Below are 27257 nucleotides of genomic sequence, written 5' to 3'. Positions count from 1 at the left end.
TTTCCACCCATCACATCACAAGAGTAGATGAGAGAGGAGCACAAAGCTTGAACCCTGATTTTATTACAGGTTGGAGTTGGGTTTGATATGTAGCCATTGCTGGGATTCTTTCCTAATCACTTCAGTAATACTGGTTTTTGCACTTTTCTTATTCCATATAAAACACCTTACTTTACACACCCTGTAGGAAATGAAAATTAGCATCGCTCTTAATTTCATTAAGGTAGTTATCTGATGATAATTAAAGCAATATAGTGACCTAGAGGGGAAGACCCTCGCCTCCCACTCGAAGGTTGAGAGTTCAATCCCAGGTGGCGACAGATGTTTATCAGGGCATGAAGAGAAAATATCTACTGCGATCTCCACGTAGGCATCAGGGAGGGAGTCTGGCCAGTAAATGCTCAGCTCCATTCAGCCGCCCAGACTCCACCCCGATACAAGGGATTACTGGGTCGTAAAAAGAAAAAAATCTGATAATAATTATTGAGTTAAAGCACTCTGGGAAATGGACTTTGTTCAACGTCCTCTCCACCCCATCTCTCAAAATTTCAGAAATAATCCCTCTCCATTGTTTTCATGGATCTTTTTATGATCTACTTGAGGACCTCCAGGTGTTGAGGGCAGTGAGTGGTCTATACTTCCTAAATTATCTTTTTGGGGGCCTATTTTCAAGCAGAAACAGTTGTTCTCCTTCACTTGTTGGTTCTTGCTGGCAGGGGAATTCTGGGAGTTGAAGTCCACAGGTCATAAAATGGCCACGGTTGGAGACCCCTGTTCTAGGATGGGCAGAGTCGGGTCAGTCTCTGCTGAAGGACGAAAGCAGGGATGGAAGCCACCTTCTCTGTAACCCTCTGAATAAAGGCCATTTTCCTTTCCTGCAGCCTCCCAGCGACAGGCTGTGCACAGCCATCTGGAGACGCCCTCTGGAGCCGCCATCCTTTGCCACAACTGTGGGAGTCCGTGCAAAGGAGAGGTGCTGAGAGTGCAGAAGAAGTATTTTCATATTAAGTGCTTCGTTTGCAAAGGTAGGTGTGATAACTTCTGTAGTGGGGAAATGATGTGAACACTGAGCTTTTTTGCCAGCGGGGGGGCCCGGATGCTCCTCCCTAAAATTTGCACTCCGGCACTCTTTGCAGACATTCACACATGGGGAAGTAGGACAGTTAAATTAGGGGAGGGTCCTGTCCCCTTTTTGCAGGTGTTGCATGCAGGAATCACACAGTCACAGCCAACCGCTGGTCTTTTTTGACCCCCACACATGCAACCCTCCTTTCCCCCCCCCCGGCTACGCATAGCCAGGATATTATATCGATCCTTATTTCCGAACAGAGGCTTAGATTTGTATTATACCCCAGAGCTGAAACTTAATTGGGGGAAACTTAATTTGCACATGGGAAAATAGGACAGTTCAATTAGGGCGGGGTGTGACTGCGCCACTGAGTGTTGACGATCCAGTGGCTGCTACAAACCCCAAAGGACGAGGCTTGAGAGAAGTGGGGGAAGGCCCTCTCCGAGGCGTTAAGTCTCTCTCAAGCCTCAGCCTTCGGGGTTTGTAGCAGCCACTGGATCGTCAACACTCAGTGGCGCAGTCACACCCCACCCTAATTGAACTGCCCTGTTTTCCCACCTGCAAAGGCCCAGGACCCTTCCAGGGAAGGGAGGATCGGGTTTTCTCTGATCTCGCCTTTTCCTGGGAAAGGAAGAGGTGCCTCTTCTGGGCACTTTTCAGAAGGAGACCGATGGTCACAGATTTGGCCAGTGAGGAGACTGCAGGGTTAAGAGGTAACTTCATAGTAAACACTATGTAAACACAAGGCCATTGCTGGGGGAGGGGGGGTGCTCAGTCAGTTGCCCCAGAGCAGACCCCTCCCTGGGCAAGTCTATAAATAGGGTCTTTCCAGAGAACTGAAATGTCATCCTGGAGAGCCGGCACACGGCGAGAGGGCCGGGCCGGTGACTGGCTGGAAACAGTTGCTGGGTGATGAGAGCTGGAATAAGGGCCTCCGCGTGCCCGGTGCCAACCAGGAGGGCACAGCAGAGATGCCGCGTCCAAAGCAGCAGCTGTGCCTTGGCAGAGGCTGGGCTGCAAAGCCCCGGTGCCTCTCACAGGCTCCCACTCGGTAGGAATGCCTGGGGTGGGGGCCCTTTGGAGCAGAAGATCACCAGGGGGCCTCTGTGGCCGAAATGCAGGGCTGGACGGGGGCTCTGGCTCGGGCGCAGGTGCCTGGGCCAGAGGACCTGCAGCCCTTCCGCAGAGCAGGCCACGACCTCCATTCATAAAAATTAAGGCAGCTCTCCAAACAGCCCGCATGTGTGTCACATGATCAAAATTCAGATGCCTGGCCAGTGGTTCAAACTTATGATGGCCGCAGTGTCTCGGGGTGTGTGTGTGGAGTCACAGGATTCCCTTTTGCAACCTTCTGACGAGCAAAGTCAAAGGGGGAAGCCAGATTCACTTAACGACCGAGTTACTTATCAGCTGCGGTGATTCACTTAACAACCGTGGCAAGAAAAGTTGTAAAATGGGGCAAAAGTCACTTAACAAAACTTTCTCTTAGCAACAGAAATTTTGGGCTCATTTGTGGTCATAAGTAGAGGACTACCTGTAATAAGAGTTGGAAGGGACCTCGGAGGACTTCTAGTCCGACCGATGCTAGAAGAGAAGAGAGGGAGGCTCTTGCCCTGGCTGACCTCTGCCGGCAGCCGGTCCTGGCCGCCCGAAGGCCCCCAGCCCGGTTGGGAGAGAAGGGGGGAAGGACAGTTCCCAGCATTCCCAGCCAGCAGATCAGGGGCTCTTCTGCCCTCTCTGGAACCTCCTCCCTCCCCCCCCCGTGGTTTGGTTCCCGGATGGTCCTGCAGGAGGAGGAGACGCTCCTTGGGCTTCAGCTCCCTGGGTCTGTTTTGCTTGCAGCCTGCGGATGCGACCTGGCCCAGGGGGGCTTCTTCGTGAGGCAGGGGGATCACATCTGCACCTCGGACTACCAGCGGCTCTACGGCACCCGGTGCTTCAGCTGCGATGGGTTCATTGAGGGCGAGGTGGTCTCCGCCCTGGGGAAGACCTACCACCCACACTGCTTCGTTTGCGTGCTCTGCAGGTAGGCCCCCGGGCCCCCCTTTCCTCCGAAAACCGGGGAGCCACGGGGAAGCCCAAAACAGGCTCGGTCTACTCTGTTTTCCCCTGGGGCTGCTCCAGAGAGTGTCCAGGGCAGCGGACAAGAACCTGGGGCTCCATCCAAGAACCGGCCTCACTCCGGTTAAGGTCCTCTGCTGACGGGAAACCTCCATCCAGGGGCCCAACTGAGCTCCTGAGTGCTGTGAGCCTGAAGGGCCGCCCAGATTCGTTTGTCCCTGTAATCCCAGAGCCCCCCCCCCCCGCCACACACACATCTGGGGTCATCTGGGTGACTGAGAAAGGGAGCGAAGGAACATTTGTGGAGGAAAATGGCCCCTTCTCAGAGGATTTCCATGGGGGGAAAGATTGAAGGGAGAGGGGGCGAAGGGGAAAGAGAGCCGGAAGACCCATTTAGTTATGCCGCTTCTGCATCCTTCTGCAGGCAGCCGTTTCCTCCTGGGGACCGGGTGACTTTCAATGGCAAGGAGTGCGTCTGCCAGAAATGTTCGCTGCCCCCTGCTGGTGCCAGCTTTCCAGCCCTCCGAAGTAAGTCACGGCTTTAGGAATCTATTGCGAAGTGGCTGCTTTTAATAGCCAAAGGAAAATATCCTTCCTGAATGTTTGCCTCATCTGCAGCCTCCAGTTTGATGTTAAGTAAAGGATGCTCAGAGTAACTTTTCAACCTTTGGCTGGCCTCCTGCAGTGTGCGGGACGTGGCGCTGCTGATGGAGGCAGCCTGTGCCAGCCGGATTCTTCCCCGGTTAGGTGAGAATAGGATGGATCCTGATTGCTTATCCCTGACTTCTGTGCCCGGTTCACGGTATGGATCGCTGCTCGGTGGTGGAGGCCCAGGACACCCCCTCAGCCTGCCCGGCTTGATCTTCCAGACGGGGACACACACTCCCCTCGAGAGATGCACGGAGCAGGCAACAGGCCTTCTCAGGAGCGCCCCTTCTTTAGAGCTCGTCTGCGCAGAGCCCTGGTGGCCTGGAGAAGTGGTCAGCCGATGGCCGTTCGTTTAGTGGTGGTCCAGAGTTATAATGGCCCAGGGGGGAAAGTGATTGATGACCTGTCTCCAAGGCCGGTCCCAGCATCCGTGCAGTCGTGGGATCATGACTGGCAACCTCCCCAGCAAGTTTCCAACAAGCAACATTAAGCTGGATTTGCTTAATGACCATGTGATTCACTTAATGGCTATATGATTAGTTTAACGACAATGGGGATTCACTTCACAGTCAGGGTAAAAGGTTATAAAATCGGGTTCAGTCCTGTGATGACTCGCTTAATGACTGCATTGCTATGTGAATGAAATTCCGGCCCCAGCGGTGCTCCTCAGCCGAAGGGCCCCTGTGGGTTTTATGAAGGGGCTCTTAATTGTCCAGCTGTGGGGCCGCCGCTCCCCCCCCCGGCCAGTCTTGGCGCATCCCTTGCAAGTCCCGGTGGGAGTGGTGGGTGCAGCTTCTGAGGTTTGACTTTGTCTTCGCAGATTGCGGGAACTGTGGCTCCGAAATCAAGAACGGCCAGTCCTTGGTGGCTCTGGGCCAGCACTGGCACCTGGCCTGCTTCAAGTGCAAGGCTTGCGGGAAACTCCTCACCGGGGACTACATCAGCAAGTAAGTTGGGGACCCCCTTCGGCCACCCGGCGGGTAGTACAGATCGGGTAGTGCCAGCTGGCCTTCTGAAGTGCTGCGTGACCGTGATCTTTTCTCCCCTGCAGGGATGGCGTTCCATATTGCGAAAGAGACTATCATGCTACCTTCGGGATCCAGTGTGACCGTTGTGGGAAGTTTATCACTGGCAGAGTTTTGGAGGTAAGGCGAGGCTGAAAGAAAGACGCAACAGGGATAGAGCAGCACGGTTTGACTCGTGAGGTACCTGTCAGGCCCCGAGAGCATGGAGTTACTTTGGAGTAGTTTCCTTTATTGTTCTTCGCCTATAGACAGGATCTTGCCAGAGTGGAGTAACTCTTCACATAACTGCAGATGCACCTGAGAAAAGCAGGGCAGGAGGCTTCTGAATGCTCTTCCTGCCGCCCAAACTTCCCAAAGCAGCCCCTCCCCCCTGGGAATCCAGGCCACATTCCATGACAGTAGCAGACGTTTTGTTCAGTGTAATTTAAAATAAGGAGAGACCCTCTTTCTCAAGGCAGACATCTTTATCTGGATAGTCCTCTTGCTCTTCCTTCTCCAGTCAGACCTGCTTCTTGGACCCTGCAGGATTTCAGGGAAGGCAAGCAATGGGAGACGGCCAAGGGGGTGATGGGGGTTCCCTTGCCTGAGACTCCATTGATTGCCTCCCCCTCCCCATTTTTCTCACTTTTTAAATCCAGACTAGAACTTTAAAAGCCCCGTTTTTAAACTTGGAGCAGAGAACTGGGGACGCCTCAGATCCTGAAAACTGGAGCCCGGTGGCGTCCATCTGCTCACGGCAGCAGGCTCTCTGCCCCACACCCTGCCTCCCCTCTGGAAAGAAAGTGCCCCGATGGTGATCGTGTAATTTCATGTCTTGCCCCGCTCCTGTGGGAGGTGGCGACTTTAAGGCCTCGGATGGATTTTTATCCCCTGGGGGGAGGCAAACCCTTGCAGACAGAGGGTGCTTCTGTCCAAAGCTCAGGCTAAACCCAGCCTTCTATTTAAAGCCGAAAGATAAATCACGGGCAGAAGAGTTATTGCAACGGAGGGAAGAAACTGGGCAGGGTGTGTGGAAAGGAATTGGCCAGGCACCTGCTGGAAGAGATCATAGATTTTATTAAGTGCTACCAGAAGAGACAGGGAAATGCAAGCAGTGAGGAACCTTGGGGGCGGGGGGGGGGAGAAAAAACACAAAAATCAGCATTTCAAAATGCAGTAAAGCAGCGCCTTCCCACCAGCCCAACCTTTTGGGCACCAGGGACCGGTTCTGTGGAGAGAGGTTTTTCCACGGCTTCGGGTGCTGCTTGGGTGCGCGGCCCGGCTTCTGGCATACCTCCACGGACCGGGGGTTGGGGACCCTGCTGTAAAGCAGATTTTTTTTTAACATTTTGTCATCTGATAAATTACTAGTTATAGCCGTTTTATTTTCTTTTGTAAAGCAAGGTTGTGACCGCATCTCTGCTGCGAAGTAAACCGGGAGTATGTAGGATCTTTTCACATATTTAAAGCTGCCTCTTCGCTGAAGCCATGTGAAAGCAGTTTTATGCATCACTTGCGGGTCAGCACTTGAATACAACTGGCCTCGCATTTCAGGGGACAAGAAGTGGCTGCGCCCTCTCTGATAATGTTCACGCTCACTACTTCCCCCCCCCCAGGCTGGAGAAAAGCACTACCACCCCACCTGTGCCTGCTGTGACAAGTGCAGTCAGATGTTCGCGGAAGGAGAGGAGATGTACCTTCAAGGTAAGCCAGCCAATCGGGCAGCCAAGCCTGCGAACTAACTGGCGTTTGGGGTGGGCAAATGTTTCTCCTCCAATTCCAGATATTCCGACCTTGAGATATCCTGCTAGGAGTTCAGGACAGCTAGTCTGTGTTTGAAATGGGAGGCTAAATAGGATTCTCGGTCACGTTTTTCTCAAGGGTGCTTTTTTCAAAAGGCAACGGGACAGCTTTTTCCTTGAGGAAGAAGACATTTCGCTTCTCATTCAAGAAGCTTCATCAGTTCTGACCGATGAAGCTTCAGAGCTGATCAGACTTTTTGGATAAGAAGCATGTGATCTTCTTCCTCAAGAAAGAAACAGTCCAGTCGCCTTTTGAAAAAAGCACCCTTGAGAAAGGGGAGACTGTTTCAACAATTCCAGTAGCGAAAAGGAGCTGCATACTGAATGCAAACCACTTCTGGGGTGGCCAGAACAGCTGTCCTCCGGTCTGCAACAGCTGGCTCTGAGGGCATCTGGAGCAGGAGGGTCAGCCGGTTTGCAAGGTTTTTGTTCAATATGCAATGGCAGGCAGCACTTTCACTTGGATCGTTCGCTTTCTTTAAGGGAAATAGACTAAAAAATAATTGAATAAACGGGCTGTGATTTCCCCCCCCCCCTGCAAAATATATGTACGGTGTGTATTTCTGTAAGGGTCTAGGACAACTTGCCGCAGCCAGCTCATTGTGGCCAACTCACCTTGGGCAGCTCACTACAGCGAGTTGTCCCATTCCGTTTCTAAAAAGCTGCTGCTGGTTGCTTAGTAATTCCCAAATGGTACCTTTGTGTCTCCAGTGACCGTGATACTGACAGGATCGAAACACTCTCCCATACTTAGAATCCTGCAAATAATTAACTGACACACGGAGACGTCACCCTTCCCTCTGAACTTGGTTTAGCGTGTTCACCCCACTCCCAAGGAATGAAACCTTCCCCGTGTAATTCCTGGCTGTCCAGCTAGATGGCGGCATCTGCATGAGTGTCGGAAGACCGGCCAGGAGTTGGAGGGAAGCCCCCACCCCGAAGGAAAACTGTGGGGATGTTTGCAGAGAGGGCAACCCAGGGCACCCTCCGTGGAGGCGAGTAGGGCTGGGTCTGAAGGGGGCTACCCTCTGTAATCTGTGGCTGGGCATAACCGTCCAGTAAAGCGGTCATTTGTCCTCTGTAGGCAGAAGGCTGAAGAAAAAACTTGGGCAAACAGCTAACTGGGACTCTTAATTCTGTTTTCAGGATCTTCTATTTGGCACCCAGCCTGTAGGCAGGCAGCCAAGGTTGAAGAAAAGGCCAAGGTAAGGGATCCCGGCCGGATTTTATTTTATATCCTGCTGGGCGTCTTTGTCAGAGCGCTTGGCAGCCTCCGGCCGCCTCTTCCTGGCTGCCCAGAAATCCCACAGCCCTCAACCGGGAGCTTAAAAGAACATCCTCTTTGATGCAACGCTGGCAAAACTTTCCATTTTCCTCCAAGAAAGCTACAAGGAAATGTCCTGGGAATCTCCAGGCTCCACTCCCGGGACTGCCATCACCCTAACTCACGTCTGTCAAACTGGGGGTGCTTTTTCTTTCTTTCCAGAGCCATTAAAGGTGCTCCCCCAATTATTGCGTGGAGGCCAAGCTGGGTTGCATTGCAACTGTGCCTCTTTGGAAAGACGACAGTCTAAATTCCTCTCCCCCCAACGTTCAGGCCCCACCAGGTTGTTCCAAACGCAGCTCCACAAAGGCAGCTCTGCTCCTGGGGGTGGGGGGACTATTGGAGGCACAGGACCACATGCACATCTAGAAACTTCTCCCGGCTGGTTCTCTGTGGCGCTTTGCCTGTTTGCTGTCCTGGCAGGAGAATCCACAGGGGCCTTCATAATGATTGATGGTGTCCTTGCGCCTGGAGCCCTTAAGCCACACTTTACTCTTTGGTGCAGAGATGCTGGACACACTTGGCCTAGTGGGCATCCCAGGAGGTATAAACCGCCACTGGCTACTCAGTACAAGCCCACATGGCTGGCAGTGGCTGAATTTTGTCATGTTCAGGACCAGCGTCAAATTCTGATCTAGCAAGAAAAATATACTGTTCCTAGAAAGAATTTTAGTATCTTTTTTGTTGTTGTTTTAACTTGGCTTCAAAGCTATATTTTATCTGGAAGACCTACCTTTTCTTTCTCTTCCTTTTGTATGTTGTGACCATAAATTGAATAAACTGAATTAAACACTCAAGGGAGACCTTGCTTTTTACCGGGATGGGTCTCGTCCCCACCCCTGTTTAACCTACCCAGCAAAGAAATATTTGGAAGGAATGACGGGCGGAATAAAAAGCAGAGCCCGTCTTCTCTAACCCTTTGAAAAGTGAAAGAGAATGGAAAAAGGGGAAGGTGAAAGGGATGAAATTTTAAGAGTAGCAGCCACCTCCCTGCTCAGAGAACACAGGACTTAGTCAGGAGTAAAGGAAAGCGGGGAGGGGTTCCTGTTTTCTCTTGTCAGTTCAGGAATAGATGGACAGAGTGCTGGTCAAACAAGAGAAAGGCAAGTATAGATTCAGCCAAGGACACTTTGAAAGGGAACGTGGGGGGGGAAGACCTTGCGGTGGGGGGGGGAGGAGGGAAAGATATGCTACCTAGGAAGCAATCAAACAAGAGAGGGGGGAGTTAAAAGGTCAGAGGAAGAAATTTAGGAAGTTAAAAGTGGTGGTGGGAAGTCTGCACGTTCAGCCTTGCAAGAGAGTCTGTTAATGCGTCCTTCCGATGAAGTAGATTTCGCTCATCGCTTGTCGTGTTTCCTGTCTGGTCTGCCTGGGCAGGCTGTCTCATATGTCTCATCCAGTCTACAACTAATCAGAGGAAGTTGTGCAACTGTGCAAGTGAGATAATTCTGAGAAAAATGTTCCTTTGAGCGATGGATTTGGAGACAGTTACTAAGAGGAAAGCCCCAGTAGCTCCCATGCTAGCGAAAAACTAGGGGTAGTCTGTTTCTCACCAACACAGTTTATTTATAGGCATAAGTTTTGATGAGCTGCACTTTCTCCCTTCAGATAAAATGTTTGAGTTGGAAAAGAAAATAGCAGATTCCAGTAGATCAAGAACACCAGGAACTGCCAGTCTTTGGCGTTCCTCCATCATCCGGGTCACGATGCCTGTCCCAAAGGTGCTTTTTTCCCCCAAAAGGCAACTGGACTTTCTTGGGTTTTTTTGCTTGAAAACGTTTCGCTTCTCATCCTCGAAGCTTCTTCAGTTCTGAACTGCAGAAGCTTCTTGGACGAGAAGCGAAATGTTTTCAAAGAAAAACCAGAAGAGTCCAGTTGGCCTTTGGGAAAAAAGCGCTTTTGGGTCAATACTAGGCACTCTTGGAGCTGAGAATCAGCAAACGGAGACCGACCGATTGGACTTTGCTAGGCGGTGGGGGAGGGAGCAGGAAAAAAGTGACTGCGCCTGGAAAGGTTGAGAGAAGTAGGTTTAAAAAAAGGGTCAGGTGAGGGGACAAAATCAGAGAGCTTCTGGAATGTCCTCGGTGTGTTGTTTACAAGACGGGGAGCATCTGGCCTAGAAGGCTTCTATCAGGATGTAGCATTTATTTCAAGTTTCTTGATTTTTGGCTTGCATGGATCCAGTGATCCGGCTGCTTCCTGTATGATTCTGGACTTGAGAAATAAAAGGAAAATTGAGATGGGGCAGCGAAGGATGGACCTTTCCTATGGGGCGAAATTCTTATTTTCCTCATATTGCTATAGCTAAAAATAGTTGGTTATAAAATTAGCTGGTTATAAAAATTCCAGTTTTGAAGTAATTGAGTCCCTTACCTGCTAATTTTAGGGCAAAGTTTATCTGTAAGCAGGAGGCTTTTAAGGTATTTTTACAAAAATAAATATGTAACAAACTTCTCACCTATATTTGTTTTCAGTTGCAAGAAACCCGAACTTCATCTGAAAGCATAATTTCGGTACCTCCTTCAAGTACATCAGGTTCCCCAAGTCGAATAATTTATGTACGTATCCATGGGTGAAATGCAAAAAAAATAAATAAGCGGGAAAGTAGGGATTTTTCAGAATATGACCATTTAGATAGCCGGTTATTCGTAAAATTGTCACCCGGAGTTCTTTGGGGGGAGCCTCTGGGTTTGGTGAGGGGGAGGGCTTGCCTTTATGTAGGACACTTGTGTGGCTGACCAGCTCAGTCAGCCGAGTGAGTCTGGCTGGACTCAGTCAAGAAAATAAAAAGAGCAGAAACGGTTAAAATCAGAGCAGCGAGAAGCAGCAGCCAGTTGGGAACACCAACATGCCTCAGGCCTGCCCTGGCAAGCATACCCACCGTCCTGGCCCCAGGGCTCGCGCCGCCCTTCAGAGGGCCAGCTGCCTCGGGGCCAGCTGGACATTGGTGGGAGGTCACTGCAGAGGCAGGCCTGGCAGGCCTCGTCGGCCCCATGGACGGCCTTGTTTCAGAGAAGGACCCCAAACACGGGAGAGGCTGTGGGGCGGGGGGGCCCTTGGAGCAAGGTGGAAGGGGCAGGCAGAGCCTTCCTCCCTCCTCCAAGAGCTGGAAGCCAGAGATGCTTGGGCAGAGGCCTCCCTGACGGGTCCCTGGGCCGTGAGGAGGAGGAGGAGGAGGAAGGCTAAAGCATCATCAGACTGGCAAGGCTGCATTCGCAGAGCCCGTCTCCACAAAGCCTAGCTCTGGCCTGCCTTCTGGCCTGGCCTGCCTCCGAGGCGGCTGATGTCAGCCTTCTGCATTTGGCTTCTTTAGTCATATTTTCTACAGAAGCTACTGTATGTTAGCTATTTTCCTGTTCTATTTTAGGAAAAAGTTTCATTTTCTTTTCCCTTGCTAAGTCGGCAATTTCACATTGTAAGTTCTCTAAAATCTCGGGGGGATCCGTTGTAGGAGCCAGGATGATATTATTATTATTATTGTCGTCGTCATCGTCATCGTCTTGTCAAGGAAGCTGCTAACTTTTGCCCTTCTCTCTTCTCGTCCAGGCGAAGCTTGGGGAGGAAATCCTGGACTACCGAGACTTGGCTGCTCTGCCTAAGGACAAGGCCATCTACAATATTGACCGCCCGGACATGATCTCCTACTCGCCCTACATCAGCCACTCGGCTGCCGACCGGCCCAGCTACGCCGAGGTACTGCCGGTCTCTGCGGGCCTGGAGCGGCGGCCGTTGCGCTGGGACTCCAGCCTCGCTTTCCTCTCCTGCTCAGGTGTTCACGGCCTTTCGTGGGGCGGGTGTGAACCCTGGAGTTCAGCGCAAAGCCCTGTCCGTTACTCCACAGTCAGGCCTAAGTGCCACGTTTGTTTCGTATCTTTTGCTTCCTGAGGGGGAGACGAAAGTTTGCATTTTTTGCTAAAACTGAAATCGCAAAATTTTGGACGTTGGGCAGTCGCGATGACCGTGGAATCTTGTTCAGGGCAAGAATCTGTATGAAAGCATCCCCAGCGCTGGCTTGCACAGCTTCTGCTTGAACGTACCAGGAAGAGTGACTTTAGCTAAGAAGCAGGTGTGGATCAGCGTAACAGAGTTGGAAGGGACCCTGGAGGTCTTCTAGTCCAACCCCCCGCTCAAGCAGGAGATCCTAGACTAGGGGCTTCAAACTGCCGGCCCACGGGCCGGATGCATCACACGGAAGCTGCGCTCACCCCAGCTCCGGCAAGGGGGAAAAAGTTGCGATACATCGCGACACGTCATGTGACACAGCAAGTTTGACACTCCTGCCCTAGACCATTCCAGACCAGTGGCTGTCCAGTCTCTCCTGTAAACTTCCTTTGTTGTAGCACCCACAACTTCTGGAGGCAGGTTGTTCCTCTGGTTAATTGTTCTCACTGCCAGGAAGTTTCTTCTTAGTTCCAGGTTGCTTCTCTCCTTGGTTATTTTCATCCGTTGCTTCTTGTCCTGCCTTTGGGCGCTTTGGAGAGTAGCTTGACTCCCTCTTCTTTGGGGCAGCCCCTGAGATATTGGAAACATGGCTATCATGTCACCCCTGGTCCTCTTTTTTTCTAGACTAGACATAACCAACTCCCCTAACCATTCTTTGTATGTTTTAACCTCCCGTCCCCTGATCCTCTTTGTTGCTCTTCTCTGCACTCTTTCTAGAGTCTCAACATCCTTTTCACATCGTGGTGACCAAAACTGAATGCAGAACTCCAGGTGTGGCTTTACTAAGGCTTTATAAAGCGGCACTAGAACTTCACGTGATGTTGATTCTATCCCTTTGCTAATGAACCTAGGATTGCATTGGCTTTTGTGGTGACCACTGCACACGGCTGGCTCATATTTAAGTGATCAAAGGACCTCCCAAATCTGTTGCAGTGAAGAGAATGATCATCTGGTGATCGGGTGATCCATCCAGCCTAGTATTCGCTCAGATTTGTCTGCATTTCATTTAGTTTCTCCTCCATCTCTCTTCCACCCCAAGATAGTTTTGGACTGAAATGCAGAGACAGTTGTCCTCTTGTGCTGATGGTGTTTCACTCTCCAACTTTGGACGGTTTTCCCTTGGGGCCTGATATTAAAAGAGCGCTCTTAACGCCAAACCTGCATTCAGCTTGAAAAAAGGAGTCATCTATTATTCTGAGTTTGGTATTTTGGCAGCAGAAAAAAGGGCTGGTTGAGGCTGCACAAGTTAGCTCTCATTATCAGCTTATTTTCTGGGGTCAGAGAAAAGAATATTCTAGATCCAGTATTTGCAAATTGTCTCTCAGTCTCTTCTGTCTAATTCAGTTTATTGGATTTTTTGATTTTGAGGATGCCTGCATTTCTGAGTCCTTCATGGTCTCACACCCCTGAAGCTGTGTGTAAACTTTCCATTGCTGGATTTTCTTAGATGACAGAAATAAAACTAATCACCAACCTAAAACTAAGGAGGAACGTCCTGACGAAGAGAACAATCAACCAGTGGGCGCTCAATCGCTGGAGGCTTTTAAGAAGAGACTGGGCAGTCATTTGTCTGAGATGGTGTAGGGTCTCCTGCCCGTGCAGGGGGTTGGACTAGAAGACCTCCAAGGTCCCTTCCACAGCTCTGTGATTCTTTTATTTGGAGTCTGGGTGGATGAGGGCACCCTTCCTTTAGGGAGATTTCTTCCTCTTGTCTCGTGTTTTCTGCCTGATTATCTCCTTACCTTTTCAGACCTGAGCTGCTCTTCCTAGCTCTTGTCTTCTCCGTTTGCGTTTTGCCTTGCTCCGAGGGGCAGATCCCCCCACAGCAGCAGATATTTCATCAGGGCCATTGGCCACCGGGGGGGGGGGAGGGGGGTCCCCCGGCTCCCATAAAAGCAAAGCAAATAGCCGGAGGGTGGGGGTGGGGGGGAGAAACAGTCCCAAGAAAGGAATGTTGCCTACCTGAGAGTGGCTGCCGGATGCCTTTTGTGCCTTTCCCTCTCCTGGGGGCATGAAAAAAGCCCCACCTTCCCTGCCCTCTTCACAGGGTGACCAAGAGGACCAGCCCCTCAAGCCGGGCCGGATTTCCAGCCCCAGTTCCACCAGCTCGCTGGGCTACGGGCGCACCACGCCTCTCTGCGCTTCGCCTCCGAATTTCAGCCGAGCAGGTAAGGGGCCGGGCAGGCTGATGCCCGTCGTCCTTCCTCCTCCAGAGGAGACCCCTTTCTCTCTTCCAGAGTGGGTAGCCAAGACGTCCCAGGCCGGGTGGCAGGTGTGGCCCAGAAGGCTTTAAGCCGGGCCAGACAGACTGTCCTGAGAGGGGGAGCCCCCTCGGGGAGCCCTTTCTGACCCGCCAGTGTCCCCGGCCTCCAGGCCTCCCCACGGAAGGGGAAGGGCCTCTTAGCCATAGGGAGCAGGGAGCAATTCTTCCGCCGTGGGTGGCCCTGCTTCTCTGGAGGGGCTGGGGGTTCCCTGGCTGCCTTCTTCTGAAAAATTAACCCAGTCCGAACAGGGTGCCGGGTGTCGGAAAGGGCTGTGGATAAACACGGCTGAGTTGGCTGGCCATTGTCACGCTTGCTGTTTGTCTGGGACTGGTTTTTATTTATTTATTTATTTATTTATTTATTTATTTATTTATTTATTTATTTATTTATTTATTTATTTATTTATTGAATTTCTATACCGCCCTTCTCCCGAAGGACTCACAGGGCAATAAAAGCATTACATACAAAACTTAAAATAAAATTAAATTAATTAAGCCCTAACAATAAATAATTAAAAATACCCCAAACCCTTAAACCAGGCCGGCCTGTTCAAATAAATAGGTTTTCAGATCACGGCAGAAAGAGCGAAGGTCGGGAGCCATCCGGAGCTCAACCGGTAATTGATTCCAAAGGGCTGGCATGCCCACAGAGAATGTTCTCCCCCTGGGGGCCGCAAGCCGACACTCTCTGACCAACGGCACCCTGAGGAGGCCCTCTCTGTGGGAGCGCACTGGACGGAGGGAAGATGACGCCGGCAGTAGGTGCTCCCGTAAGTAATCCGGACCCATGCCATTTAGGGCTTTATAGGTCATCACCAGCACCTTGAATCTCACCCGGAGGGCAACTGGAAGCCAATGCAGCTCGCGGAGAAGAGGTCTTACATGGGAGTATCGGGAGACCCCCATCACAACTCACGCGGCCGCATTCTGCACCAGTTAAAGCCTCCGAGTGGTCCTCAAGGGCAGCCCCATGTACAGAGCATTGCAGTAGTCTATACGAGAGGTCACGAGCGCATGAGTGACTGTACGCAGGGCATCCCGGTCCAGATAGGGTCGCAACTGGTGCACCAGGCGAACCTGGGCAAAAGCCCCCCTGGTCACAGCTCCTACATGGTCTTCCAAACTGAGGTGTGAATCCAGGAGGACACCCAAGTTGCGAGCCCTATCTATGGGGGGTAACACCTCACCCCCCATGGTTAAAGATGGAATGGACTGAGATGCTGGAACGTACAACCACTCGGTCTTGTTGGGATTGAGCCGAAGCCTGTTCCTCCCCATCCAGACCCGAACCGCCTCTAGGCAACGGGACATCACATCAAGGACATCACTGGGGTGGTTTGGGGTAGAGATGAAAAGCTGGGTATCATCGGCGTACTGATGATACCCCACTCCAAAACCACGAATGATCTCACCCAGCGGCTTCATATAGATGTTGAACAGGAGAGGCGAGAGGACCGACCCCTGAGGAACTCCACAAACGAGAGGCCTCGAGGCCGACCTCTGCCCTCCTGTCAGCACCGACTGCGAACGTCCCAGGAGGTAGGAGGAGAACCACTGGAGAACAGTGCCCCCCACTCCCAACCCCCTGAGGCGCCGCAGTAAGATACCATGGTCGATGGTATCGAAAGCCACTGAGAGGTCAAATAGGACTAGGACAGAGGAACAACCCCTGTCCCGAGCCCACCAGAGATCATTCACCAGTGCGACCAATGCTGTCTCCGTGCTGTACCCGGGCCTAAAGCCCGATTGGTAGGGGTCCAGATAATCCGCTTCCTCCAGGAACAGAGGGAGCTGATGCGCCACCACCCTCTCAACAACCTTCGCAAGAAAGCGAAGGTTGGAGACCGGACGATAGTTATTCAAAATAGCCGGGTCCAGGGCAGGCTTCTTGAGGAGGGGCCTCACCACCGCCTCCTTCAAGGCGGCAGGAAAGCTACCCTCACTCAAAGAAGCAGTTATCACTGCCTGGAGCCAGCCTCGTGTCCCCTCCCGAGCCGCATAGACCAGCCAGGAGGGGCACGGGTCCAACAAACACGTGGTGGAGCTCAGCTTCCCCATGATCCTGTCCACATCTTCCGGAGTCACAGGGTCGAACTCTTCCCAGATAACATCACCAAGGCCGCTCGTGTCACCTCCGTCAGACTCTGCCCAGTCGGAGTTCAGACCGGCCCAAATCCGAGCGATTTTGTCCACCAGATGTTGCCTAAACTCCTCGGCACGACCCTGCAGGGGCTCCATTTAGGGTATTTTTTTAGGGGAAAGGCAGAACACAGATATTTTTACCAAAGATACATATTTTTCTGGTGTGCGTGCGCGTAGAAACTTTGGAGGGAAAACCTCTTTTTAAATGTTGCAGCATTTGTGAGCAGACCGAGAGTGTGAGAAATCGGGCCCTTGAGGACAATTACCTCGAATGCCTTTCTTCATAGAAGGGAATTGCGGATGCTTTTAATAAGACAGGAGACATACTTGTGCCTTACAGTCTGTTTGTTTGTTTCGTGCTATTTCCTGGAAGTGTCTTGTTCTGGATGAATGTGAGGGATGAATCACCTTCCCCTTTTTTAAACTCCGGAGGAAGCGCTGGAGAATTGCGAGGGCTGGGAAAACCCCAACAGGCCGGAGAAACGGGCGGAAGAGTTCGAGCTTCAGGAAAAGCAGCCTCCTCCCGCCAGAGCCCTGGGCTGAGCGGGGAGCGTTGAAGCCAGACCACCGCTCTGCTCCGAAAGGGTGGCGTGCAGAGGCAAAACCTGCTCTGGAGGTGGCCGCCCTCTCGCTCTAGCTGGGGGGAGAGGCAGGCCGGAGCCCTTAGCTCAGCCAAAGACCCAGAAGAGGCAGGCTGAGACCCGGGAACTGCAGTGCCAGGAGGAGGAGGAGGAGGACTTTCGGTTTTCCAGGCAGAGTTGAGGGCCTTCAAAGGTGGGGGGGGCAGAGGGGGCCCTCTGCCAGTGAGAAATGCCAGGCACTCCCTTGCCGCAGGAGGACCCATCTTTGAGACCCCCGGGGGGGGCACATCGTTTTATTTGCAAGCAGACTTTCTGAAATGCTTCTAGGATGGGACTTTTGTCTGACGTTTGCCTCTTTTCTGTATTTCCAAACACGGAGAGCGGCTTGGTGGCCCCTCTTCCATCTAAGCAAGCCGACTGGAAGGCAGAGGCCGCAGAGAGGGGGGTCCTGGGGGTAACGCCACCCCACTGCACCCTCTGGCTGCTCCCCGAGAGGGTGGGGGCCTCTCCTCGTGGTCTGCAGTGTGTGTGTGTGTGTGTGTGTGTGTGCTTGGGGGGCTCCGATCCCGCAAGCAACGCGGCTGAATTGTTGAGCCTGATTGGCAGAGCCAGCTAGTCCAAGCGGCCCTTTACAGACCCCCAGCCCACTGGGGAGACAGCTGTCACTCATGCTTTTCTGCCATGCATCAAAATTTGTGTTTTCTGGATCTCTCTGTCAAGTCCAGCTGTCTGGATTGGTCGATGGACGAGATTGCTAAGGCCCCCAATGCACACGCTACAAATTCCCTTGTAAGCCAACACCTTCACTCCTGTGGTGTGCCGCAGAAATGCTCCCTGATAACCTTCGGGGCCATTTTATTTCTATTTTTAGCAAATTTATCTGCTGACTGGTGAGAAAGTTGGCTTTCTTAAAAAAAAAAAAACAATTTCACTGATGGAGCAGTCAGAGGAAGGACCAGTCTTTGAGTTGTGCTTTTTTTTTTGCTTGCATGTTTGCATGTTTTTGTGTTTGACCTGCTGAAATTGGCAGGAGTCCCGCCTCTTTCGCTCCCGTGTTGTGGCATCGTGATGCAGGTCCCGCCCCTTTCCCAAGCCTGTGCACGTTCACGGAATCCGTGTGCCAAAGGAGAGCTGGCATCGGGCCAAAGCCATGCCGTGTGTTCCCACCTGCGGCTCCCAGTCTTCTGCTGTGTGTAGTCCAAAAAAAAAAGTGGGACTAAAAAAGTTTAATCAATCAATTCAAATATGCAGGGTAGGTGCATATCTCGCCTTGGCTCCACTCTTCAGTCAAACCTTGTTCTGCGCATGTGTGCATGCACACACATGCGCACACATTTTTTGCGGCTCCCAGTTTTTCCTTTTGTGAGGGAACCGGTTCTGAGTGGCTCTTTCACTGTTTCAGGTTGCTGACCCCTGTACTAGTGGGTATTAAGATAGACCCTGCTGTGCCCTGTAGGTATTACACGCTGACACATTCATTTTAAGATTTTTACATCTGGGGTTTTCTTTTCATCCACTAAATAAGGTTGATTTTATACACGGTGCAAAGCCTTAGTGTATTTGGGTGCTTGCTTCCCTATTATAGGGTTGTTGGTCAGGGCGATATATCAGCCTCGGGCCTGGGGTGATCAGACAGGGTTTATGGCTAAGTGGGCATTTCTCTTGCAGGGCCCCTGGTGTGAGCAGCAGCAGCCCCTCTTTTCAGCCCCCAGGGTGCTTCAGGACTGGCACTGGTTTAAGGAGATTCCTCCTTAAAGCAGCCACATCCTTTTTCAGGCTCATAGGAAAGCCTGGGGGAAAATTATGGCTTTTTTATTGATTAGCAAAGAGGTGCTGCGTGCACATGAGATCCAAGGGACGATTTCCAAATCTCTTTCAGGCTGCATACCCCCATAATGGCCACGTCTGAACTATGCCACTGCGGTTTGTTCCAGTAACCATTGCTTACTGTGACTTGAACCAATGCACTGCTGCACGATTTAGATTAATTACGGACGCCCTGACTGAGAGAGGTACTGATCGTGGGGAAGCCCTGCACTGGGCAGGAGAATGAGGCTCCAGCCCAGGAAATCCCTCCTCCAGCTAGGAGGGCCCTGCCCAGAAGCGGGTGGCTGTGTCCAGACTGGGAAAGGAAGGGGGCAGGACGTAGACCACCCCTTTTCTTTGGGGCTTTTGCCCTTGATGGAGAGCAGAGGGGCTTCCTCTGGGCAAAAGCCCCCGGGGTCCTTGGCTTGAGAAACCGGCCTGCCTGGGCCGCTGCCAGGAGGGGCAGGATTGCAGTCTGACTGGGATGCTGGGAACTGTCAGAACCAGGGGAAAAGACGCATTTCGTGCATTGAAAGATATCGTTGTTTTTGTGAGAACTTTGTAGCAAGTGAGAGAGAGAGTTTGTTTTCACTGAACTTTCTGTTGCCCCCCCCCAGCTGGTACCGAGACTCCTGGTACCAGTAGCTGCATCTCCCTGCCCACCTACCCCAGCCTCCCCTCCGCATTCAGGCATCGCTACGTCCCTTTCTTCAAAGGTAAGGCCCCGGAGTGCCCTCTGTGGTGTGGTGCCTGTGGACATCTCCCGCTGTGTGCTTCATGCCTTGTGTGTCTGCATGTGCCTGTGTGGCGTATTTTTTCTCCTAACCTTTGTGAGTCCTTTCTCACTTTAACTTCCAGCCCAGGCCCTCCACGAGAACAGAATGGTTACAGAAGGCAAAACTTTTTAAAATTTATAAACCATATTGCATTATTTCAAACACTTTGCAGGATCAGACCCAGAATTTGTGTGGGGATTTGGAAAACCTGCTAGGAGGAGGATGCTGACGCAGAGATCTCTTTCCGTTCATCGGTGCAGCATCGCGGAGGCTGTTTCGGCCTCCGTGTGTCTCCGCCGGTTGCTGTGGGCCGAAGGGACTTGGCTCGCTTCCTTTAGAGACTGAACGACCCGGAAGAGGGATGTCAGTGCTCAGGACCAAACACAAGGGGGGGGGGGCCTTTGAGACCCCAGGTGACCTCAGCCAAATGCAGGAGGAGGAGGAGGAGGAGCTGGGCTAGGAATGCCCTGAGGCTGGGTGGGCAGCCGTCTGCCTAGAGGAGAAGAAAGCCACAGGCAGCCTCTGGGATCCCAGAACCAAAGCGGGTCCCAGAAGCTCTTCCCGTGATCCCTGCATCCGATCTGCCAGGGGCCCCTGCCAAGGGGTGGCCTTCCCAAGAGGGTCGCTGCCCTGTGGCCCTTTCCCTCTGAGGCGCACTAAGCGCCCTTCTCCCACCAGGTGCCCCTTGCTGGTGCCTCCTTCAGTGCCCCCTCTTATTGCTGATGAGCCACCCTGGACCTGGAAACAGGAGGGCAAGAATGGAGGGGGCAAAATGGGTACCAGGTCAGAGAAAGACACTGAGTTGGGCAGCCGAGTGGTGGGGCCGGCATGCCTGAAAGGCCGAGCGGAGTAGCCAAAGGGGAGGGGGCTTTTTTGAGTGAGGTGGAGGGAGAGCTGTCCAGAGGGCTCAAATGCTGTGGGGGTGGGGTCTTCCAGCTCCAGACTTTGCCTGGTGAAACAGAGGATGAGGATCAAGGGATCTCCCTCGCATCGGCCTGGAATGATGGATTCCTTTCAGATGTTCGAGGGGAACCAGCAGGAGTAGCCAGCCCTTCTGGCGATGGTGTTTTGGCCCTGTGAATCCATGACTTGATAGTCCAAAATCTTCATTAACTGGAGAGATAGTTTTGAGACCGATTCGAGCTTTTTGGCCACAGAATCGTGAGCCAGGGCTGAAATATGAGTCCCAAAGTGTTTTACGTAAATATTTGTTGGATTAACGAGTTATTTGAAAGCAGCTTTTTTTTTCCATTGAATTTTATCTATTTTGCTTGCCATTTTTTGTTTTATATGCTTTTTCTTTTCCTTTCCTTTTCCATTTTTCTGCTCTTCCCCTTGGAGGCAGTGAAAGTGGCCGGAGCACCCCAAGCTTATCCCTCTGCTCAGACAGCAGATCTGCGTCCTCTCTCTACCAGCAGGCACCCAAACATTTTCATATTCCAGGTAGGATTCGTGACTCCTTCCTCACCTTCCCTGGGGGCCATCGGCAGCCTTTTACAGGCCGATAGGTGCGCTGCTGGGTAGGGAGAGGCAGAACGGAGGAGACGCGGACCTTGTGTAAGATCTAAGAGAGATTCTTCTTAGAATAAGTGGCATGTGGCTGTGGAACCATCTGTTCGGCAACCGTCTCACTGGTGGGAAAAAAAGCCCTTTTAGAAGCATCTGCAGAAAAAAAATCTCCAGCATCTCTTCCTTTGCTAACAAGGAGTAAAAAGAAGTCCCGGAGTTTGCAGATTCCCCAGTTGAGGTCACCGGTGTCCCAAGATGGGTCTGGACAGGAGAATTCCACCTCCCTCTCTCCTCTCCCTCCTGGGTCTCTCCCTCACAGGGAGAGGCTGATGTTGGGGGAAAGAGGGAGGGAGGGAGGGAGGGAGGGAGGGAGGGAGGGAGAGAGGAAGGAAAGGAAGGGAGGGAGGGAGGAAGGGAGGGAGGGAGGGAGGGAGAGAGGGAAGGAAGGAAAGGGAGGGAGGGAGGGAGGGAGAGAGAGGGAAGGAAGGAAAGGGAGGGAGGGACGGAGGGAGGGAGGGAAGGGAGGGAGAGAGGAAGGAAGGAAAGGAAGGGAGGGACGGAGGAAGGGAGGGAGGGAGGGAGGGAGGGAGAGAGAGGGAAGGAAGGAAAGGGAGGGAGGGAGGGAGGGAGGGAAGGGAGGAAGGAAGGAAGGGAGGGAGGGAGGGAGGGAGGAAGGAAGAAGGGAGGGAATGTAGGGAACTCATTAGAGATTCCTCCTCTCGTCAGTTTTGGCTTGACTCATAACTGGCTACGTTTAAAGGAAGAAATGGAGAAAAAGAGTTGCCCACAAATTTCAGCTCAGCCCATTTGAATTTAATTCTTCTAAGAATGAGGGAGACTTCAGGAGTCAAGTTTTAAAAACGGCCCTTCGTGGTAAAAGACGCGAGGGTTAATTGGAGAAGCCCAGGCCTCGAGATAAAAAGGGGAGTGCTGTGAAGGGAAGGCGGAGGGCGGCCAGGTCCTCCTGCTGGGAAGAGAGTGGGGCTACTCCCCCAGCGTTGGCGCCCTTGCTTGAGATGTGTGGGGAACAGGGTGGGGGGGCTTCCAAACAGAGAAATCCTGTTTCCATTGCTTGTTTTTTTTTCTTTTTCTTTTTTTCTTTCCTTTTCCTCAGAGACTGGAATAAAAGATAACATCTATAGAAAACCCCCCATCTACCGACAGCATGGTACAGTCTGCTTTGCTCAGCTGCCCTTTCCCCTCCCTGGCACACACACACACACACACACACACACACACACACACACACAGCACCCCTCTGGAGTTTTGCTGGCCGGCCCCCAGTGCCCCGCCTGGATCTGGCTGCCCTGCTTTCCAGGATGGGTCTCCGGACCGCCACGCAGGGCCCCTCAATCCGAGCAGCCTCTGGCTTCTGGGGCGCCTGAAGAGCTGCTGCCTGGCTTTGGGGGGGAGGGGCTTCTTCCAGGTGGAAGGCTTGGCTCTGCAGCCCCGCTTTTCTGGAGCCCCCTCCCCCCCAGGGGAAGCCCTCCCGAAGCGCTTCCTGGCGCTTCCAGGAGCATCCGTGCCGGCCCTGGCAGCCCTGGGCAAGTTGCGTGGTGCCTCGGCTGCAGTGCAGGTCCCCTCTCTGCCTCTTGCCCCTCCTTCCTGGTGGGTCCTTGCAGGAAGCAGCTGGTCGTCTTCAACGTCCTGAGGGATAGCAGGACAGGATCAAAATGACTTATTCAAGAAAACGTTAGCATAAGGAAACGCGGTCACAAATTTCTGTTCTGAAGGCGTGGCAGCGTACCTAGAGCTCACTTCTTCAACGAGGGTTTGCAGTTGCTCTGCCGCCTTGCGAGCGTGTCTGGATGTAATTGTGTGCAGGGTGGATTGTACAGGCGAGAAAACATCTCGAGGGCACTTGACTTCTGCAGGAGGGTGCAGCCACCTTTTTAAATGGAAAGAAAAAACTGAGCACCACTGGATTTCAGGCTGGATACGGCAAAACCAAGAACGTTTTGTCTGCAGATGGTTCTCGGCTGACCTTGCTGGCTTGTGATCATCCTCCCGTTTCAGTTTCTGGATCAGAATAGCTTTGAGCTCCCAGGACAGACAGCGCCTGTCAGGCTGGAATTGGCAGGTCACTTGAGATGAACGTCGTTTCTAGAGAACAAGCAGGCTACGACTGTTTGGCGGTACTTAAATATCGACCAAACAAGCTTGTTAGAAACTCTTTGTTAGCTATTTTTTGACATTTTATTGTCACTCAGGCTTTCCGTCTGGACGAAGTGCATCTCAGAAAATCAGGCACGAGGTTTCCAGTCTGGGCAGGTTAGAATGACTAGAAGGTGCCACCGTTTGGAAATTGCCAGCCGCCACGTGAGGTGAACACCCAGCGATAGGGATAGAGATCTCTGTGACCTGCCCTGCATCTCTCCCTCCTGGAGGGAGGCAAACTGGCCGGTCCGCCTCCGTTTCTTGCCCCTCGTCCGACCCGCGGGGCCTTCGGACGTGGGTCCCGAGGGCGGGCAGGCTGTTTGAGCTTCAATTTAGTGGTGCGTTGGGAGGGAGCGTCGTCACTTTGCCAAGGCCCCAGCCCCACACTCTGCGCGATCCCGTCTCGTGGCGAAGGTCCCCTCTTCAGTGGGGTGGTAAACGGCCCCTAGGAGCAAGAGCCGATTGGGCCCCTGCAAAACTTCCCCCCTCCCCCCAAATGTGCCACCAGGTCAGTCAGGTGCTGCACAGTGAGGCTGAGCGATGGGGTCAAATGGCCGAGCCGAGAGCACGGCGGCTGCAAAGCGGGCCTGACCTGTGTGGAGGAAGGGCCTCACGTCTGCAGTTGCAGGGACATCCCTTGCTGGAGAAGTGAGGGGCGAGGGGGCAGTGGCCGGGGCCGGGAGGGGGTGTGAAATGAGCTTGTCTGCCACTCCCCACGTTTCTCCTTTGGGCCGAGTGCAGATTCGGTGCCTCCCCGGCAGGGAACCATCCCACACACATCCCCTGTCTCAGCAGGGATTCCACCAGCTTTCCTCCTCCTCCTCCTCCTCCTCCTCCTCCTCCTCCTCCTCCTCCTCCTCCGGGACCCCTTCCCACCTTTTTGCCCCCTCCCATCTGTTGGGGCAGAGGGAGAGATTTAAAATCAGGCCTTTTTCTTTTACCTTGGACATTTTTTATTGTCTAGCCTCAAGAAAATCCGATGGCGAAGGGAATTCCGATCAAGACAGCAAGAAGGTAAATTTCAGTGACATCCAGTGAGGATTTCCAGTAGCAGAAGAGCCCTCTTTTGCAGTCCAGTGCTGCGATAAAACAACGTCTTCCTTCTCCAATGCTCGGCCCTTCCCTTTCCCACGTCCACCGGGGTCCTGCCCCTCTCCAACCCGCTGATGCCCGAAGGAGGACGGAGCTTTCTCCCTAAACCACCGGCCGGATCCCCAACAGGCCCTCCTGAAGGGCGATGCAGGCCTGGGGGGGGGGCATCCGAAAAGGAGAGCAGCCACCCCCATCCGCCCTTCCGATCGATAGAAATCGATTGTCCCCTTGGTAGAAACCGCTTTAAAGCTGGAGGAGAAATGCAGCTTCCTTGGTTCACCTAGAGAGCCCCCCCCCCCTGAGGTGACCGGACCGTGCAAGGTTTCTGAGGTGGGAGGGACGTTGTTTCTGGCAGTTGAAGTCCAGCTGGCTGACTCTGAAAGGGGACCTGGATTTTAGAAGTAACTCTCCCGACCTGGATACTCAGTCGCTGCCTCAGAGCCCCGGGACAGAGCGGCAACTTCAGCGGCTGCACAGCAACACCAGCTGCACCTTCCTACGTGAGTAGCCGGGGGCTGCCAGGCCTGGGCCGGGGACTGCCGGCCCTTCCGGGTGGTCCAGAGCAGGGAACCAAAAGGGCACAGCTGCGAACGGGCTCCTCTGGAATAGAATAGAATAGAGCTGGAAGGGATGCTGGAGGTCTGTCTGCTTCTGTGTCTCCCACAGGGCTCCCCTATTCCAAATCGGCTTCTCTCCCCGACTACGGAAAGCACGGCTTGCGGCAGCACGTAGGTGGTGGACGTGACAGCGCCGGAGCCGGGTGGAGGATGGAGCGAGTCCCGGCCCTTCGCCACGGCCCCTTTTGTGTTGCACGGCCCGTTGGGGCCTCCCCTCGGCTGCCATCATTGTTGGGGGTCTCTGGCCCCTTCCCCTAAACTCCCCCAATCCTCTCCCCCACCCCCCCACCCCGGTTTTCAGCAGCCTTTTGAGAGCCTGCAGACTGCACTTTGCTTTGGGCCTCCTCCCGACTGGCAGAGACGGACACGGGGTCTCCTGGAAAAACCTCCTGGCACACGCCGGCCCTGCCTCCCCCTCCCCTCCCCAGGATAGCGGAATTGGGGGGATTGTTATTGTTATTAATTTGCCATCCCAGAGGGTTTTATTTCATTAGTCAACATTGAGCCAAGAGCTAAGCCCAGTTTCATTTAGGGTTAGTCCTCGGAGTTATGGCCACATACGGGATCAGAATGTATCAAAATGGGTTTTTTATTTTTGACTAGTTTTTTTGAGGGAAAAGAAGACGTTTCGCTTCCTATCCCGGAAGCTTCCTCAGTTCTGTTGGATGGTGTGTGGGAGATGGGAAGGCAGTTACTGACAGTCAAAATTCATTCACTCAAAGATCAGAATTTCCATCGCCAAGCGATGTGATTGTTGTAAGATGCAACGTCATGTGACTGCTTCTCTTAGCAACGGCAGTCACTCCCGATGGCCGTCGTTAAGCAAATTCTGCTGGTCGTTAGCCAGGGAGCCACTCCGACGCAAGTCGTTGATGGGCTTGCTCCATAATCCTCTCAAAATGGGCCTGGCAAATAACCGGGTGATGCCCGCAGTGTGTGTGTGTGAGAGAACTTGTGTAGGAATTGACTTCTACGCAAGCCTTTCCCCTTCCCCCCCCCCCCACACACAGACACACATCAAATCTTCCTTTCTCTCCTAGGCCGCAGCTGAGGACCCGGAGGACCCGGAGGCCGCCTGGGGCAAGAGAGGTACTTAGTCCGCCCCACCCTCCCTTGGGGGGGCAGCAGGAGGGGTGAAGGGGGCTTTTCCCCACTGGATGGATGCTGCAACCCACAAATCGGGCTCCACAAAAGCCACCATCAACACAAACTGAGGCCACTCCGGCTATACGGGACAGATGGGAACTCCCATGCTTTAGGGGGTCAGTCGAGGCCGGCCCCTGGTTCCCGATTAGACCCCCTCACTTGGCCAGGCAGGCCCTCTGTCCCTCTGGCTCTGGAAGCACACACCTGTTTTCCCCCCCCTCCCCTCCCCTGGCCCCCCGTTGCGGTGCCGCCCTGAAGCCCCCCCCCTCAGCCTCGCTTCCTCCGTGCACTCGCTTAGCGTCCAGCCTTTCCCGTAAAGTTTCCTTTCGCCCTGAAACTTGGGGCGAGAAAGGAGCTGGTCTCTGCTAATGCGGGGATGGACCTGAGCTGGCCAGGCCGGAGGAGAGGGTCAAGAGGTCCCTGTGCACCTGTCCGGCCAGCCCCCTCGCACCCGCTCACTGCCCGATGCAAGACCAGCCCTTGCTCTGCCCCAAAGGGACCCCCACACTCCACCAAGGGGGCTGCGGCAGCTGTCCTGCCCCCAGGCAAACCAGGGCAGCTCCTACCTCCCTCCCTCCTTCCCGTGATGGGCAAAGCCCCCCCCCTCGGGGGGTCTCCCCCCATCCTTGCTTTCCCCCAGAGAAAACAGGAGATTGCAGAAAGAGACACACTATTCTAGCTGAACCTACACTGATTTATTTATTTTTCTTTGTCTTTTGCAGAATACAAGGTAAGGAAAGCTACTAAAGACACCAAAGCATGTTGAAACTCAGCCTTTTCGTCCCAAAGGTTGACTCCTTTCTTCTTCTTTACTCCGTGTAAAAACTGAGCAAGTATGTACATCTCTCTAAAAATGGCCGCCAGGAGCCCGTTTTTCCAGGAATCAGACTTTCCCCCTTCCCTCCCAGATCTATCCGTACGAAACCCTCATTGTCACCAACCGAGTTCGGGTAAAGCTACCAAAGGACGTGGACAGAGCCAGACTGGAGGTAAGAGAGGATGGTGCGGTAACCCTGGAGATTAATTGCAAATACGAAACGTAGCAAACCCATCTCACAGAACTTCCAAAATTGGTGTTAGGTCGATAGATTTCATTTTCTTTTCTCACACTGGCGAAGAAGTTGTACAGCTACAGCTTTGTAGCTGTTCTGAAGAGGGCCAGATTAGAAGAGAGTCTTTTGTGTGGTTTGAGAATCTGCACCTGATCTAAATAACTACACGTTTTGATGGTCTCCTCTCCCATTTAAACATTTCAAGACCTAAACTTGCTAAAAAAGAACCCACCGCTAGAGGACTTTTTTACTAGGACTACATTTCA

The 27257-nt window shown here is 52.9% G+C and overlaps 1 protein-coding gene across 2 annotated transcripts in view; it reads left to right on the top strand.

Annotated features, from left to right (window-relative positions):
• Positions 1 to 26922, top strand: part of ABLIM2 (actin binding LIM protein family member 2) — a 33124-nt gene extending 6202 nt beyond the window's left edge. Inside the window, exons 2-19 of one of the 2 annotated variants that reach the window (XM_083367033.1) lie at positions 882 to 1025; positions 2912 to 3095; positions 3555 to 3658; positions 4599 to 4725; positions 4830 to 4923; positions 6399 to 6486; positions 7731 to 7789; positions 10383 to 10466; positions 11455 to 11601; positions 13898 to 14018; positions 19260 to 19358; positions 20760 to 20861; positions 22042 to 22095; positions 24049 to 24098; positions 24532 to 24676; positions 24843 to 24904; positions 25834 to 25882; positions 26662 to 26922. In XM_083367033.1, coding sequence (XP_083223159.1) covers positions 882 to 1025; positions 2912 to 3095; positions 3555 to 3658; positions 4599 to 4725; positions 4830 to 4923; positions 6399 to 6486; positions 7731 to 7789; positions 10383 to 10466; positions 11455 to 11601; positions 13898 to 14018; positions 19260 to 19358; positions 20760 to 20861; positions 22042 to 22095; positions 24049 to 24098; positions 24532 to 24676; positions 24843 to 24904; positions 25834 to 25882; positions 26662 to 26705 — 1757 coding nt within the window. In that variant the 3' untranslated portion in view covers positions 26706 to 26922. The remainder of the gene's footprint in view (positions 1 to 881; positions 1026 to 2911; positions 3096 to 3554; positions 3659 to 4598; positions 4726 to 4829; positions 4924 to 6398; positions 6487 to 7730; positions 7790 to 10382; positions 10467 to 11454; positions 11602 to 13897; positions 14019 to 19259; positions 19359 to 20759; positions 20862 to 22041; positions 22096 to 24048; positions 24099 to 24531; positions 24677 to 24842; positions 24905 to 25833; positions 25883 to 26661) is intronic. The other variant, XM_083367034.1, reaches the window with a different exon arrangement.
• The last annotated feature ends 335 nt before the right edge of the window (positions 26923 to 27257 follow it).

The sequence above is a fragment of the Vipera ursinii genome, assembly GCF_947247035.1.
Source record: "Vipera ursinii genome assembly, chromosome: 7".
Classification (NCBI taxonomy): domain Eukaryota; kingdom Metazoa; phylum Chordata; class Lepidosauria; order Squamata; family Viperidae; genus Vipera; species Vipera ursinii.
Note: the sequence above shows the minus strand (reverse complement) of the source record. Positions and strands in the feature narration are given on the sequence as shown.